At 41.2% G+C, this 16,322-nt stretch overlaps 1 protein-coding gene across 5 annotated transcripts in view; it reads right to left on the bottom strand.

Moving 5' to 3' along the window:
- The window catches only part of CFTR (CF transmembrane conductance regulator), an 89,508-nt gene that overhangs the window by 50,393 nt on the left and 22,793 nt on the right, over positions 1–16,322 (bottom strand). For 4 of the 5 annotated variants that reach the window (XR_014555328.1, XR_014555329.1, XR_014555330.1 and 1 more), the window contains exons 5-10: positions 14,866–14,955; positions 13,279–13,442; positions 11,313–11,438; positions 8,280–8,526; positions 3,766–3,858; positions 1,777–1,959 (exon numbers count right to left, since the gene is read on the bottom strand). Coding sequence is in view for 2 of the 5 variants with exons in the window: in XM_083698915.1 (XP_083555041.1) it covers positions 1,777–1,959; positions 3,766–3,858; positions 8,280–8,526; positions 11,313–11,438; positions 13,279–13,442; positions 14,866–14,955 (903 nt within the window). In the remaining 3 variants the exon portion in view is untranslated. Of the gene's footprint in view, positions 1–1,776; positions 1,960–3,765; positions 3,859–8,279; positions 8,527–11,312; positions 11,439–13,260; positions 13,443–14,865; positions 14,956–16,322 lie in introns of those variants that run through there. The other variant, XM_083698916.1, reaches the window with a different exon arrangement.

Below are 16,322 nucleotides of genomic sequence, written 5' to 3'. Positions count from 1 at the left end.
CAACCTTGAAAAAGCATAATTAATTTGTGTAACTTTTTAATTGATCCTATTAATGATTTGGCTTGGTGTGACATTTCCTGCAATACTTCTCTGTAAAACAGGACAATAGCACAGCTAGTGATTCATTCTAGCTTGAAAGCCCTTCAGGAAGCTATTGATCGCGACTTCAGAATACACTTGCCATGGTTTCTGAGTTAATTAGTAGCTAATAGTAACCTTGTGGCACTTAGTGCACATCAAAGTGGTGAGAAATATGAGGAAATATCATACGTGTTATCAAAGGTACTCTAAATGCAAGCCGCCTTCAGAAATTAGCCTCCATGCATTCCCTTCATTTTTTCTTTGAATGCCGTGAAAGCTAATTTCTAAAAGGGGTCTACTTGTCACAGAATGCCTTTAGTTAGTAAAACAGTCATAAAACTGTATTTTTAAACTTCTGCATCTCCAACAGAGGTGGGCTTCCTGTGACACAACTTGAGAACTTAGGACAGCGGTTATCAAATTTTTATTCTGAAAGTGTGGCCCAGAGAAAAAGGGTTTGAGAACCACTGTCTTAGGCACTGCGGCTAAGCTGTGACTTGATGAGTTAGTTATTGAGAATAACTGGAGTCAGGGCTGGTAGTAGCATAAGGTAAAGGTAAAGGGACCCCTGACCATTAGGTCCAGTCGTGGACGACTCTGGGGTTGTGGCGCTCTTCTCACTTTATTGGCCGAGAGAGCCGGTGTACAGCGTACATGTGGCCAGCATGACTAAGCCGCTTCTGGCGAACCAGAGCAGCACACAGAAACGCCGTTTACCTTCCCGCTGGAGCAGTACCTATTTATCTACTTGCACTTGACGTGCTTTCGAACTGCTAGGTTGGGAGGAGCAGGGACTGAACAACGGGAGCTCACCCCGTCACAGGGATTCGAACCGCTGATCAGCAAGTCCTAGACTCTGTGGTTTAACCCACAGCGCCACCTGCGTCCCATGTGGTGCTAGCATAGCAAGATGCAAACGCAAACAAAATACCCTTTAAAGTTTAAAAACCTTCCTGCACTTTTCAATATTGTGTAAAAAATGTAAAGGTAAAGGGACCTCTGACCATTAGGTCCAGTCGCGAACAACTCTGGGGTTGCAGTGATCATCTCGTTTTACTGGCCGAGGGAGCCGGCGTACAGCTTCTGGGTCATGTGGCCAGCATGACTAAGCCACTTCTGGCGAACCAGAGCAGCGCATGGAAATGCCGTTTACCTTCCTGCCGGAGCAGTACCTATTTATCTACTTGCACTTTGACATGCTTTTGAACTGCTACGTTGGCAGGAGCAAGGACCAAGCAACGGTAGCTCACCCCATCGCTGGGATTCGAACCGCCGACCTTCCGATCAGCAAGCCCTAGGCTCTGTGGTTTAGATCACAGCACCACCCGCGTCCCTTATGTGAGGTAGTACTTAGGATCAAACAAGTGCTTTTATCAATACAAGTTTCTGGAAATATTTAAATTGTAGCTTAGACAACAATAGTATTTGATAGAATGCATGAAAGAGCTATTGGCCTACAGATCCTTTATGCAACTGGCAGGTCTCTGGCTGTCATTGGTTGGGGGAGCTCTATAAGTTAGCCTGTTGTTGCCAATGCCCAAGCCAATACCGCTCACATTCTGTAACCAATAAAGTTGTGGCCTAAATTTTGCACATTAACATTAACCTAAAATCTGTGTCCTTGTGTCTTAATTCTCCTGGGGGGTGGCTTGAGAGCCTTGACATGCAAGTATTTCAGCAGTCTGCCATCGGTACCTTTCCTGCTCCAGTAGACCCTGCAACAGCCAGCATCTCTCCCTTTTCAATTCTGAAGTTGATGTCCTTAAGGACAGGAGTAAAATGAAGTTGGAAGTTGCTGAAGAAGAGACCATCACTAGCAGTAGATATTTTCCTGTTGCCATTTTCCTGCTGTGCTTTTGCAAAAAACTCCGCAGATCCCTGCAAAGAGGAAAAGCAAACGCTCAGAATTATTGAGCAGCAACAAGGAAGTTTCTGTGCATGTATAAATGAGTTCTCTAAAGAAAACGCTTTCATATTATGTATCTGCATTATTATTGCATTAAAATAATTCCATATGTTCTGATGTTTGCTATTATCAATGCTGACATTTTGGAGATGGACCCTAATTTAAATACTGTAGTATATTTATTGTATATTCATCAAGCCGCTTCTTTGTGCTCCTCGTACAAACACACCCACCCACCCAAAAAAAACTTCTCTTCTTCCTTGCATTGAATTCCCACCCTGTCACATCACCTGCATTTAAGCAATATCGCAGCATGGTTGCCAACTATGTTTAAGGTTTACCAGATTTCCCATATCATCTGGAAATCATAACTGGAAATGGATTCTGAGTTGGAAGAAAATCTGGCTTAACTTGATGTTAACCGCTAACCTTGATGTAGATGTATTGAATATCCACAGTTAGACGGATATATGTTCTGATATTAATCAAGGAATTTCATGCTCTATATCAAAACCCGCCCCAATCCCTCAAATTGGTATGCAAAGGAGAATCAAACTTTTTTTATTTTTTTTTTATTATAGTCCATTATTGGGCTTATCAGGGTGGAGTCTAGAAAAATGAGTGTTTTTCTTGGAAAGCTTGGATAAAGGGAGAGATGAGGGGGCAACTTCTCTTCCCCTTTTCCCACCATCTGCCTTTGTAATGAGACACTGGCATATATTAGAAAATGCACCTATATTGCCACACCATTTATATACCATGTTAGTTGTATGGTGAAGTGTTGAGAGTGTTCCTTACATGGCAATTCAGTTCCCTGGGTGGTCTTAGTTGGGCCAGTAGCTATATCTCAACCTAACCTCCTTGACAAGATTGTTGTGAGGATAAAGGATGGCATCTCAAGGGGGAGGGAACCATGTATGCCACCTTGAACTTATTGGAAGAATGGTGGGACAAAAATTAATTAAGACACCAGATGATTTTAAGGATTTTTTTGTGGTGGTTGTTTTGCACAGAACACCACAAGCTAACTGGTAAAATATGGACAGCAATATATCCTGGAAGAAATTTAAGGATTATTTACAAAAATACTGTAAATTGTATGAGTGTTAAGAAAGATGTAAGATTATTAATAATATGACACCATTAAGATAGTTAAAAGGAGTATGAAGATAAATGAAAATATAAGAAAAGACAAATTTTGGATAAATATTATGCTAAAATTAAGCTTTTAAGGTTTGCGTAAAACTATCTAAAATTAGGGACACAATATTGGAAATTATAATATAAGAATTGAAACAAGGTGATAAATTGCTGGGTAAAGTTTGAAAAACTTAGAACGCAGGAATGAGAGATGTGAGGAAGTCCAAAGAAGTGAAGAAAATGTGGATATTGAAAAAATTATATGTTATTTTGTTTGCTTTTTTATTGTATTGAGAAAACCTTTAATAATAATAAAAAAGCAATATATCCTGGAATTCTTGCAACCTCCCCGCCCCCTAAGCTTTCATGCTTTCAGATTGAACTAATTAATGCATTAGGTTTGCCATGGTTCTTTGTGATTGGGCACTTGTCCCTTCTCAAACTATATCTGGTGCAGAAATTCATCAGGTGAAGCTTTATGCAGCATGGGCATAGAATGACAACGCAGTCTTCACCTGCTGAACATCAGCTTGTCTTGTAGTTATTAAAGGCACATGAAACAGTTAATCTAATAAGAGGCAATCCTTTTAAAAGAAACTCTAAGAACTCAGCAAAAACGATCAAAATCTCAGATTTACCTCATCCCAGAAGGCTGTTACTTTATCCAGCTCAAGCCCTGTGGTTGTTAAATTATATTCCAGAGTTTTGTATTCTTCTTTTTGCAAGAAATCCTGTAAATTTAATTTAAAGTTTTTCAGGCGCCAATACATATAATGCAGCATGCTAAATTCTGACCACAGAACATGTCTTTTAAAACATTCTCTTGTTCCGGCACAAATTACTTTTAATTAAAAAGAAGGCGTTGTTAATGGGCAAAGTTTGTCCACACCAGTGAATATTCATCTTCAGGTGGAGACTACCAACAAAACATGCTAGTGAGATGGCAAGATCATCATAACTGCTCATATGAACTGGCTATGTCACCCTTTGTTTTTTGTTCCTTAATGCTATCTCCCCCTCTCCACTGATCAACTTAAAGACCACCAATAAGAATTTAACCTTATGCTTTTTCACTTGAGTATAACTGCAGATAGATCTAAACACAGGAAAAACCCACTATAAATAAGTCAGAAATTAGATCGTTTTAACAAAAGAAAAAATCTCTATGGAAAATCACGTTTTAAAATTTCCTGCTCTCTGCTGCCATCTGGTGTTGCATGTTTATAGCGCATTCAAACCATTGTTTCTTTACTAATGTAGCTGAGTCCTGCATGTAGAAAGAGGCCCTGTCATGTATTACTCATGCAAAGGGGCAACACAAAGGAAATACAAAAGCACTTTGAATTGGGCCCAGAAACTAATGCTCAAACTGTCTTGGCCCAGTGAGCAAGCTGGCCGCTGAATTCTACACCAGCTGAAGTTTCCAAACCATCCTCAGAGGTAGCCCCGTGTATAACATGTTGCAGTAATCTAACCTAGAGGTTATCAAGGCCACCTGAGCCTCGAGCAACAGCAGGAGATTCAGAAGTTCAACCCACACCTTCAGAGGGAGTGCAACCTTTTCAACAGCAAGCAACCACCCAGCCAGCCAGCCTAACAGTGTCTCAGCCTTATTTGGATTAGGCTTCAGTTTATTTGCTGTCATCAAATAAAACTAGTGATCACTTTACATATACTCTGAAGGGGGTGCGAACTGCAAACCCATGAAGGTGCACTCAGATGGCTTCCTGCACGCTTGTAATCAGCCTTAAGGTTTATGTTTGTATCCTCTTGACAGCATATCTGAGCATATATGTGGCACTAACAGCAGTTGGGTATTAACTATTCAACACATATTTGCAGTAATAAAGTCTTTCACCCAAATCTTCAAACTAGGTGTTTCGGCCTGTAAATGCTTAGAATGCACAGAGATGGCGCCATTGCACATTCCACATTTCCCCCATCATTTTATCTTGGTTTAATCCTGAAATAAATGTTGAACCTGAATCTAGACAACCACCTTCTAATATCTGGTTGCTGCGTGCCTGTCCTCAGATGCCCTTGGGCACGGCTATTTAAACAAAAATTATCGTGACAATTATGTTTTCCTTTAATGAAATAAAAACACTTTAACTTTGAAGCACCGTTTCCAAAACAGAGTTGGAGCATATAATGGTTAAATGACTCAGCGGCTTCTCATTCTGCAAGTCACGCCACAAAGAAAATGGTCACTTCCAGGGGTTACAGGGCAAGCCAAGGTTACGTAGGGCAGGAAAGTTTCCTGTGGACACAGGACAGCCCAAAGTTAAACAAGTGGCACCATTAGCCATGGATTCTGGGACCCTCGCTGGGGACGCAACTCACCCCCCAATGGTTCTAAACATTTGTGTCACTGCTTGCAATACCATCATAATGCACCATATTGCCTTAAGTGAGTTTAAAATGCAAAATTGCACATACTCCAAGCATTATTTTTATTTTATTAGGGTTTGCAAACTGTTTTTTTGTTTGCTTGGGATTTTTTGTTCTAATATTTGGAGGGCAGCAGCATATCCACTCTCTGCCTTTATGCTTTGAATGGGTAGAATGGGCCAATGCTCACCTCCCTGACTTTCTGTGTTTTCGTTTCTCTCTAATCTGTCACCTTTTTTTGTCTATGAGAGCTAGGAGGGTGTTTTTTTTTTGTTATAATGTTATGTGCACACACTTTGGAATAAGATCTGTTGAACACAGGAGGATTTATTTCTGTGTAAATATGCACAGGATCCAGTTATACCATATATTTTGGTCGATGGATGTGGTGGGGTGAGATGAGAAAAGGTTTCAGTCATGCACAGGCTGTCGCTGTACTCAGGAGACAATGGGCACTGGAGGGGAGATACAGAGGTTTGATGCTGGTCGAGGTGGAGAAAAATTGAGCTATCCTTCCCAGCTTATTCCACAGGTGCTTTCATAAACGTCATAATGCATAGTTGCAAAAAAGGAACTTAGTCAGATGTCATGATGAGAATACTCAAAAGCAAAAGGAAGATCTTGGAGGCTAGATAGTCAACATAAGTAGAAGGTAAAAGGTAAGGTAAAGGACCCCTGGATGATTAAGTCCAGTCAAAGGCAGCTATGGGGTTGCGGCGCTCATCTTGCTTTCAGGCCGAGGGAGCCGGCGTTTGTCCACAGACAGCTTTCCAGGTCATGTGGCCAACATGACTAAACCACTTCTGGTGCAACAAGACACTGTGGCGGAAACCAGAGCGCACAGAAATGCCATTTACCTTCCTGTTGCAGTGGTATTTATTTATCTACCTGCACCGGCTTGCTTTTGAACTGCTAGGTTGGCAGGAGCTGGGACAGAGAAATGGGAGCTCCCACTGTCGCGGGGATTCGAACTAATGATCTTCCGATGGGAAGCTCAAGAGGCTCAGTGATTTGGACCACAGTGCCACTCACATCTCTACTTTACATAAGTAAAGCCCTGCTGTATCATCGAATTCAGCATCTGGTTATCACAGTGTTTGGTAAGACGTCCATAGGAAATCTGGTATCACCACTCAGTGATTCTGTTGAGGAGTCTGACCCTTTTGGGATTTCTAGGTTGTTGGACTCTTTTTGACATACAGAGTGACACCATCTCCAATACACCCTTGCCTGTCCTTCTTATAGAGACGACAGTGTCCCAATGGCACTCTCCATTTCCCCAAATTTCTGCTATGTACAATATAGCTATGCTTTCCTGTAAGACCAAGCACTCCTGTGACTATAAGATCAGGAGTTAAGACTGCTTGCTAGGTAGTGATTGAAGAGCCTTTAGCAGATACTGCTTCTACATCAAGAGTTGAGGTAGCTTGTGTGAATGTAGGAAAGTAGCCACAGATACAAAGAATTAAGTGGATGAGGGCTTAGAAACATCCATTGTGTGCTTCACTTCTCTATGGAAGTAATACACCTGACCATCTAAAGACAGTGGTTTTCAACCATTGTGCCATAGCACCCTGGGGTGCCTTGAATGATGGTCGGGATGCCACGAGCAACACTGGCATCTGTCTCTCTTTCCCTCCCTCCCTCCCTCTTCTGATGCTCTCTCACGTCTCTGCCTCCCAAAGGCTTGAACAGCTATTTATTACAGAAGCCCTGGCTATAAGCTCTGCAGGTGAATGGTGCCACTGAAACGCACCTCTCTTTGGGGCAGGAGCAACAGCAAGACTGCCAAGGAGAGGGGAGAGGAGGCTGGGAACACTCCATGTTATGTACTGAAGTTCTCACCCTGGGCCAGCAGGGGGATACTGTAGATAGTTTTCACTCAGGTCAACATATGCAAATATGGGATTGAAAGTAACGTTCAGTGATTGGGTAGTTACAGAAAATGGTTACTGTTGCGTTCCAGTGGAGCTCTATATAAGCAGGCTGGCTGAACCCTTCAGTTCAGTTCTGTTCTGGCCTATGAATAAACAAGAGCTGTTTGAAGAATCACTGTGTCGTCTGATATGTTCACCCACAACTTAACACTCCACAAAGGAAGATGTTCGAAAAAAGGGTGAGAGGCTGCCAGCTCTGCAGACAAGGGGTGACATAACTGGGCTCCTGAGCCCCATAGGGGTGCCATGGAAAGAATGTAGTGGGTCAAGGGAGCCGTGGACTCAAAAAGGTTGAAAACCTCTGATCTAAAGAGATGGGGCAATAGGTCTAAAGAGATCTAGCAGTTAACTTGACTTTCCGATTGAAACCACTGTAGACTGTTTTTCCACTCTGATGAAAGGGATTTTCCCTACAAAGTAGCACTGTATACTGAGGACCTTTTCTTGCCCCAAACAAACTGGTTCATGCTGCAGTCCTATACACACTTACCTGGAAGTAAGCCTCATTGAACTCAATGTGCTTTACATGCATCAGATACAAGCTACAATCTTCTATAAACTTGAAAAAAAAGTAAATCCCATTGATTCTCAACAGGCTGCCTGAGCAAACATTTGGAGAACTTCAGCTGAAGTCAGCAATGACCTCAGTCAATTGACATTTTCCTCAACAACAGTGGAGAAATACATCAAAACGGCTTCTACGAATAGCATTTAATGAAGTGCAATAAAATATTGCAATGTACTTTCAGTGATAAATTGGCAAGATAATCTACTACAAAGGATTAGCTTCTATTACTGTAGGGAACTGGGTTTATGTATTGTACCTGTATTTTGTTTATTGCTCCAAGAGAATCATACCATGTCTGCACAGCCCAAGGAAACTGCCGAGTGACTGCCATGCGAAGAACAATGCAAAATGAGATGGTGGTAAATATTTTCCTGAGGATAATTCCATAGATCAGTGCGTACGGAAGCACAGCCAAGAACACCACAAAAAATCCAGAGAAGAAGAATGCTGAGCTATTGAAATATCTCACATAAGCAGCTTTTTGGGTCAGCTTCAGTTCAGGTCTGTCAAAGAGAAAAGCAAAATTTGGAAGTCATTATACCTGGGGAAAGGTATGCCACCCTAAAAGAAACAGCAGCTGGGGCTGCAAATAAATGCTTGGAGAACAGCTGTAGCTCAGAATGTGAGCTTAGGAATTTGAACCTATATTCAAAACTCTAACATTCACACCACATTTTGCACAGGTCAACACTTCAACTAAAAGGTGTGTTAAATCAGAGCTGCACATTCAGAGACAAGGGAAATCCCTAAAACTAGTTGGCTTCTAGCAGCAACCATCTAGGTGATAGCAAACTATGACAGCAATGTTATTTCCATGCATTCTGCCAACATATTGCTAGGGATCTCAGAAAATATCATAGGCCAAAGTGTTTGTAGATAGGGCAAATGTGACATTTTCTGCAAACACCAGGGTATGTCTTTATACAATGTGGCTAGGATGAAAGTGGCTTTGTTTCCCTGTTCTTCTGTTTCTTTTTCTTGCAAGTGATAATACTGCATCTGCAAAACCATGCAGTTTTGAAGAGATCCTAGACCTAGAGACGACAGACTAACTATTGTCCAAATAAGCTGAGAATTTTTATTAGTTCACAATGAAATTTTTAAAAGCAAAAAAAGTCCCGATGCAGATGTGAATAAAGAAATGGAACAGCTGCGTAGCTCTACATGCTTGGATAAACTGCTTCATCAAAATCTGCAGCATTTTGGGAAATTTTGAAGCTCTTTATCAGCTTATTATACTCCAGACTCACAGAAATCTCTGTATTGTACAATAGTGCAATAAAATAAAAGCTGTGGGTTGAGCTTTGGAGCACCCTTTACCCCAATGCAGCACTGTAGCAATAAGAGGTTAATCATTCAGTGAACACATACATCATCAGGGCTGCATTGGGATTCAGTTCCCAGAGAGCCCCTGGCCTGTACATTGCTTGGCATGGGAATGGAAGACATCTCCAACACTAAACCAGACTGTGGAAATGTAGAATTCATTGCATGGCCAATAAGACAGCAAACCAAACTGAGTCTTGGCAGCTGGAACCTAATGCACACTGAGGGCGGGGGGAAAGGATAACTCTTTGTCTCCAGTTTACAGCTCAAATCATGACTTTGATGGGATTCCAAAAGGAGGAGACGCTATGCAGATTACAGCCTATATATGTTAATGGTTAGAGTCAGAATGAACAGGTCCCAGTCAGAAACAGCACACATGTTTTGGGAGCACGTGAAATCAGTGGAATGTGCTTCCATCTAGGCATGCTTAAAGCTGAGGTGGAAATCTACTAGCTGGCGAAACAGCAAAAGTATATGTTGGTGAATAATTTTGAGAAGCAAAAACAGGGAAGTCAAGTCAAACAGAGTTTCTCAAAATACAAAATGAAATCGGCCAGAGAATTAACGGGAAATAATTTTTAAATGGTCAAAAGATACACTTTCACAAGCAAGGTGTCCCAAATCTATAGCAAAATCTGAAATTGATAAAGATCAATCAGCTACTCTCTTTTCCCCCCATTACATCTTTTGAAGGTAAGCATCCAATATGGATTGTTACACTGATGACTGATTAATGAAAACGAATGTGCTGTTTCTTCTTACTCCTTCCCTACCATATTCTTGTGTTCTGTACCTAAAAATTATAATTTCAAGGAACACCAGATCCTAGGCTTGCGCTGAACTTTCTTCACTCCCTTTCTTTGAGTTGGCTCTAACATAGTACAACTCTTTCTGGTTTCTAAACATTTTGAGCCCCTGTTAATTCTAACTGAAATGCTGCAGTGCTGAATACTGCTGCTACTCATATTTAACACTCGTACACAGTGTGCCAGGCATTAAGGCTACAGGCTGGTTTTCCTTCTAAAACAGAGAAGGGACACACCCAGTACCACAATCAGTTCTGTATATCAAACAAGGGGAGGGGGAATATTTTTTTAAAAGGAAAACACATAGTAACCATATAATAAATAGTTAAGGAAACAAATTGCCTAAGTTCCGTATGCAATAGACCAAGATGAAAGAGCTACAAAACAATCCAGTTACCTGATTATCCAGTATTTAAACATTTAGTGTTGGCATCGAGGACTGATACGGGGTTTTTTTAGCTTTGTGCAGGGTTGGAATGTGAAACTAGAATGCTGAATAATTTGCATTATTCATTTCTGTGGAGGACTAGCCTCTTGGAATTTGAAATATTTTTTCCTGTTCTGTCAGACACTGTAGGCCAGAGACGGCAAAAAATGTGGTTCTCCAGCAATGTCCATCCCTGACATTTGGCCATGCTGGCTGGAGTGGATGGCCAACAATATCTGGAGGGCTACAAGTTCTCCACCCCGATAAGCACACCAAAATGCAAACTTTCATTTTAAAGATTAACCTTGGCCATCACATATTTTCTAGAGCTTTAGTTTCAGTCCTCCAAAACAACCTGAGTGCCGCAGAAAAGTAGGGGTTGAGATCATTACTGGTTTAAATTTCCACATTTCCCCCGATTTACCTTATAAACTCAGCTCTATCTTCCAGAGGTAAAGCCTTTGCTACACAGCCACCCAAAAGAATCACATTTCTCCTATTTAAATTTGTAAAATGCGCAACACAATAGTTGGACAGGCAGCTTAAATGCGTAACCCAAAATGGCCCAATACAGTTCATTATAGGATGAATAAGGCTAAAATAATTTAACTCGTTTGCAGGGGATTAAAACTTTAGGGAAGAGCAAAAATGTCCTTTTAATAAAACTACCAAATAAACCCACAGGAATAAAGATTACATGGACAATATTGGAGGGGCAAATACTTACTGGCGCACACTTTCAATCATGTTTTCCATTGCATTCTCCCAACAGTAAGCTTTGACTGATTGTATATTCTCAATCATTTCTGCAGTGAGTACAAGTCTCTCATTGATCTTTCCTGCTCTCTGATCTCTGTAAAACAGATCAACCCAGTTATGTTTAGTACCTATCTGTATATTCTTGATACCATTGGAAACATGACATAGTCTGGAGGGAAATGAAGCTATTTTATGAGTTCTTCAGAAAATACATCAGTTGGAGGAGTATAATTGCCAACAGGACCCAACTCATCACCAGTTTGAACGAATCAGGCAATTAAATGGCTACTGGCCTGCAGCTTTTATAATTTGTGCATAATAATAAACCTAAATTATAACAATCTTCCAAGTTAAGGTAAAAAGATAGACTTGGCACATTTGCTTCCTTTAGAAATGAGATAAAAAAAAAACCTCAGAATTGCTTCGTAGGAACAAGGAGACCCTCTCCAAATTTTAGAGCAATTTTTTATTCTTCAACAGATTCACCTTCAATGCTATTTCTTTTCTTTTCAAAGTTCACCAGGTTGAATCAAAAGGTGTTCTAAGCTTCTATAGCTCAGATGGTCATTTGACTTTTCCACTCCATAACTGTCTCCATCACCAATAGTTTGACTGCATCAGGGTGGGGGCAGTTCATAGCACCCCCTCTCTCACCAGGACCAACCTCCCATATGTCTCATTCTGCAATGGCCATTTCACCTGGTCACTGCGCAAGTTCGTTATGTAACATTCTATAATAGCCCTTGAATTTGCATTTTTTCCTCTTCTCTCCCTGTTCCTTTTTGCCCTAGAATAGATACCTGTGTCAGTAAACTTTCTCTGGCATATAGATAAACCCAACCTTGATTTGCAGCAAGAACTGAGAGTACATATGTTATTTGGAAAATAATAATTCACACCTGTTTCTGCTTGTAGTAGCTATTGGTCGTGTGTGTGTGTGTGTGTGTGCACATGCGTGTGTGTGTATCTTGTACATATAAAACTCAACCCCCAACATTCCATCTATGCACCTCTGTAGTCCCCCCCCCCCTCCATATATAAGTAGATTATTATTGCCATTGTGGAGAAAAGTAAGGCAATATAATCATGGGTAAAGTTGTGGTTTGTGCAAAATCTGCCCTCCATTCCTGATACTGTGATCCAGCCCTCAGTGACAGGAGTTTTTGATAGATTTTGGCAGAGCTGATGATGCTTGACGACTCTGTTCTGGCTGGATCAACAGATGAAGGTTTTATGGCAGCAGAACTTGCTGGAGTGATCAGGAGACTGTGGAAAGACACAGGTGTTCAAGCTTGTTTCACCAGATCCAGCTTAATGACTCAACCTTGAATGACTTGAACAGCATAGCCCAGTCTATACATTCCTCTTATTCCAGGCCTTTGCCTAATTAAACAATCTATGGCCTTTTAAACTGGGTGTCATTTGTATTTGTTATTATGCTATATATTTTTGTGTCTTTATATTGTAAACTGCCCTGTGACCTTCAGATTAAGAGCAATATAAAAACCTAACAAATAAATATCTTAAGTCATTGTATGTTGTAAACCAACATTGGTTTCATTAACAGAAGGATCATATGAAAATGTGTAAATTAATAGCCGAGTGAATTAACAATCATTAATGCCTATGAAAACTTTGGTTCCTCTAAAAACTGGAAGTATGTTCATGCCTAGCTTTGGATTAACTCCCAATTTACAAGTATTAAATATATTCCCTCCAAATGTAAGATCCAATATATGGAAATGTAACATCCAATATATGGAAATGTAAGATCCAATATATGGAAATGTAAGAACCAATATATGGTATAAACACATACAATATGAGAGCCCTGTTAATAGCAAATTGTTGGCAGGATTTATTCAGAATCTGTCATTAGCATGCTTTTAAAAACCCTTAATATTTGAAAGAAATACCCGCAATTGCTTTGTCACCTGTATTTCATCATCATTCGCCCTAGCCAGGCTTGGAAAAGGGCAACAAGAATTAGGAAACCGAGTCCACAAAACGCCGAGGCCTGCAGCATCTCGCAGAGAAGTCCCATCAGCAGCAAGACTTGTAAAGGTGCAATCCACACAAAATGAGCTAAAGCTAAACCCTGGGGAGGAAAATCACGGCATTGCTCACTGGTAGTATGCAAAGATAGTCACAGGCAAGAGGGGTGGAGAGTTCTAGGCTTTTCCTTAGTTCCTCCCCGCATTCTCCTGAGTCTCCATTCCCATTCTCCAGCCTCATGTCCATCACTGAGCTTATTCCCTCAGGCAGGACAAGAGGTTGGACCAGGTTTATTTTTTCCAAATCTGGGCCTACTCCCTGTTCCCCTGTACTGAACATATCCAGTCTTTGAGAAGGAGGTAAGAAGTCCTTCCCACACAGTTCCCAAGTCCCCCTATCTTGGTCTGGCTCTCTCCGAATAAATGTATTCATAATTTCATTCACGTATTACATCTTGTGTTGAGGGAGCTCTGGCTGGAGTTGCCCTAACCTCACTACTGCCATGTTTGCAAGCATAGTGCCACACCACCCACACTAACATGCTCTTGCTGTTTTCCCTTAGTATGAAAAGAACAGCAGTCATTCCGTAACCCTATGCAATAAGCAAGGCACAATGGTGGATTCTGCCTTTAAACTCATACTCTGTCAGGGCTGGCCTGAGGCATTTTGCTGCCTGAGGCAAATGACAAGATGGTGTGCACCTCCTGGTTCCATATACAGAAACCAGCTGGACTGGCAATAAAACCTTAATAAAACACTGATACAGTATACCTGAAGCAACAGCCTTGTTTAGGTGGATCAGGACGTGCTGTGTAACATACATAGTTTTGCTCCCCAAGGCAGTTTACCTCACTTTGTCTGACGATAGGGCTAGCCCTGTATCCAATTATTTCTGCCCATGGGGGCAGAATTAGGTACACTGCACTCCTGAGTAGTTTTTACTGTGTCTGTCAAACATCCTGAGGGAAATAGCAGTGAAGAACTGTTATGGCCTTGAGCGGTAATTATCCACCCCTAGTCAAGTACGAAATTTACAGTGAAGCAAGCACATATAGTGGTTGTTCGAGCAGTAAATCAGCAATACACTGCCAGGCACACCCTTAGTCAGACCGGAGTGTGAAGGAATGTTGACAACAGAGTATGCCAAAGAAGATAACTGGCTGGGAACAGGCAATCACATATATTTCTCTGTATTTTGTTTTATAAGACACATCAGGTAGCAGGGGGTGAGAGGTGGAATATAAGTATTTTAAACAAATAAATGAACCACCTAGATCTAGAAGAGCTGAGATGCAAACGAAGCAGCGTGTGAGTAATATCTCTGTGCTAGCATACCTAATGCAGTGACATCTTCTTCTTTTGTAATTAGCTCAAGCCACACAATTCACTAAAACTATTCACCACACCCCGTTAACTTCAGCTCCAGTGATTCAAAGCACTTTAGAATGGCCTGGAATCTAGAAATACCCATTCCTCTTGCAAAGAAATGCAATACAGTAAACATGATTATATTAGCACCAACATACTTCATCAAATTTGTTCAGATTGTTTGAAAGGAGGCTAACAAGTTGTCCTGTGCTTATATTGTCAAGGACTCTGCTTGATAATTTTAAGGTCTGAAAAACAAAACAAAACAAAAGATTTTTTAAAAAACAACAACAACAACCATCAAATACTTAGATGAAGCAGCACAAATACCATATTACACAGCTATTACCAACTAGATGTTAGTAAATGCCAATGGAATATTACTTCCTACACAGGAAAGCATTAATGTGTGAGCCTAGGCTTGTTTATTCAAAACTAAGTCCCACAGTATTGAAATGCGGTTTCCTGTTAAGTGTTTTATGATTTCAGTCTAAGCTTATTTTATCTATCACACTCTAATATATTCTGATATTATCAGCATGCAAATACTGACCTTTTCTTCAATGCATCTACTGCTATTTCTAATTGTATTTACATAAGGCAATATACTGTATTATTCATTCATACTGAGCTGATTCAGGTACAACAGCCAGGCCCTGTTTCGGCTGTCAGATCCGAGCCTTAGACACTTAAGCATTATTCTCCCAAAACTGGAAACCCACTTCAAACCATTGTTTCCAGTTCTGGTTTGGAAGGCATGCAATTACATTGCTGATTCCAATGTAATAAAAACATTTGGGGACAAGGAATCAAACACCATAGCAGCTCACGTGCTGCCTTGGTACATCTGGCTTAACTACTGGGAAGTATATTTGTGGAGGGAAGTATATTTGTAACTCAGTGGTTGTTATGCCCCTACAATATAAATCCACTTCTGAGGATCTGGTGGAAGATTATCTAGAGCCACCAGAAAGTCAGGAACAGCCCAGAACAACAGCCAAGGAGAAGCCGGGACGGGCAAGGGTCCCTCCACACAGAAAGGGAGCTTGGCTTTTGAAATACAGGCAGAATTACTCCCATGCCCACAGGAAGCAACATTGCCTCAAGACAGGCGGACATCCTCACAATCAGGAGGAATGTTTAGATTCTGAAGAGGACTCTTTGTGAGTTAAGGGCACTCAAGAGTAGGACTCCTCTCATCAAGAGTACTCTCTGCAGAAACTAAGAAGAGGTTGTGGCTGTTAAGTATAGTAACTTAAGTCACCAAAATTGTAAATGGTTGTATGCATTACTATGTGTTTATATTTGATTGGTTGGTAAAGCGTGTTCTCCAATAAATGAGAGCACGTGTTGCGGTGTGGGCCGCCGGGCCAGGCCTCTTGTTGCCAGGCAGGTTAAGAGCTGTTGCCTGGCATTATGATTGGGTAACCGGGTTGCTGGGGCAAATTGTATGTTGCAAATTGGGTGGGTGGGACCATAGTCTTTAAATATTGGTGCACTCTGGTTTCTCTTTCTCTTTGCAGAGTGCATCGGATCACCCGCCCGCCCGCCAGCCCTCTTTTCCGGTTGACCTTGCTTTGCCTGTCATGGGGTCGTCTGCTTTGGAGCAGACGCC

The sequence above is a fragment of the Podarcis gaigeae genome, assembly GCF_964106915.1.
Source record: "Podarcis gaigeae genome assembly, chromosome: 10".
Taxonomy (NCBI): Eukaryota; Metazoa; Chordata; class Lepidosauria; order Squamata; family Lacertidae; genus Podarcis; species Podarcis gaigeae.
This window is presented reverse-complemented; position numbering and strand designations above follow the sequence as displayed.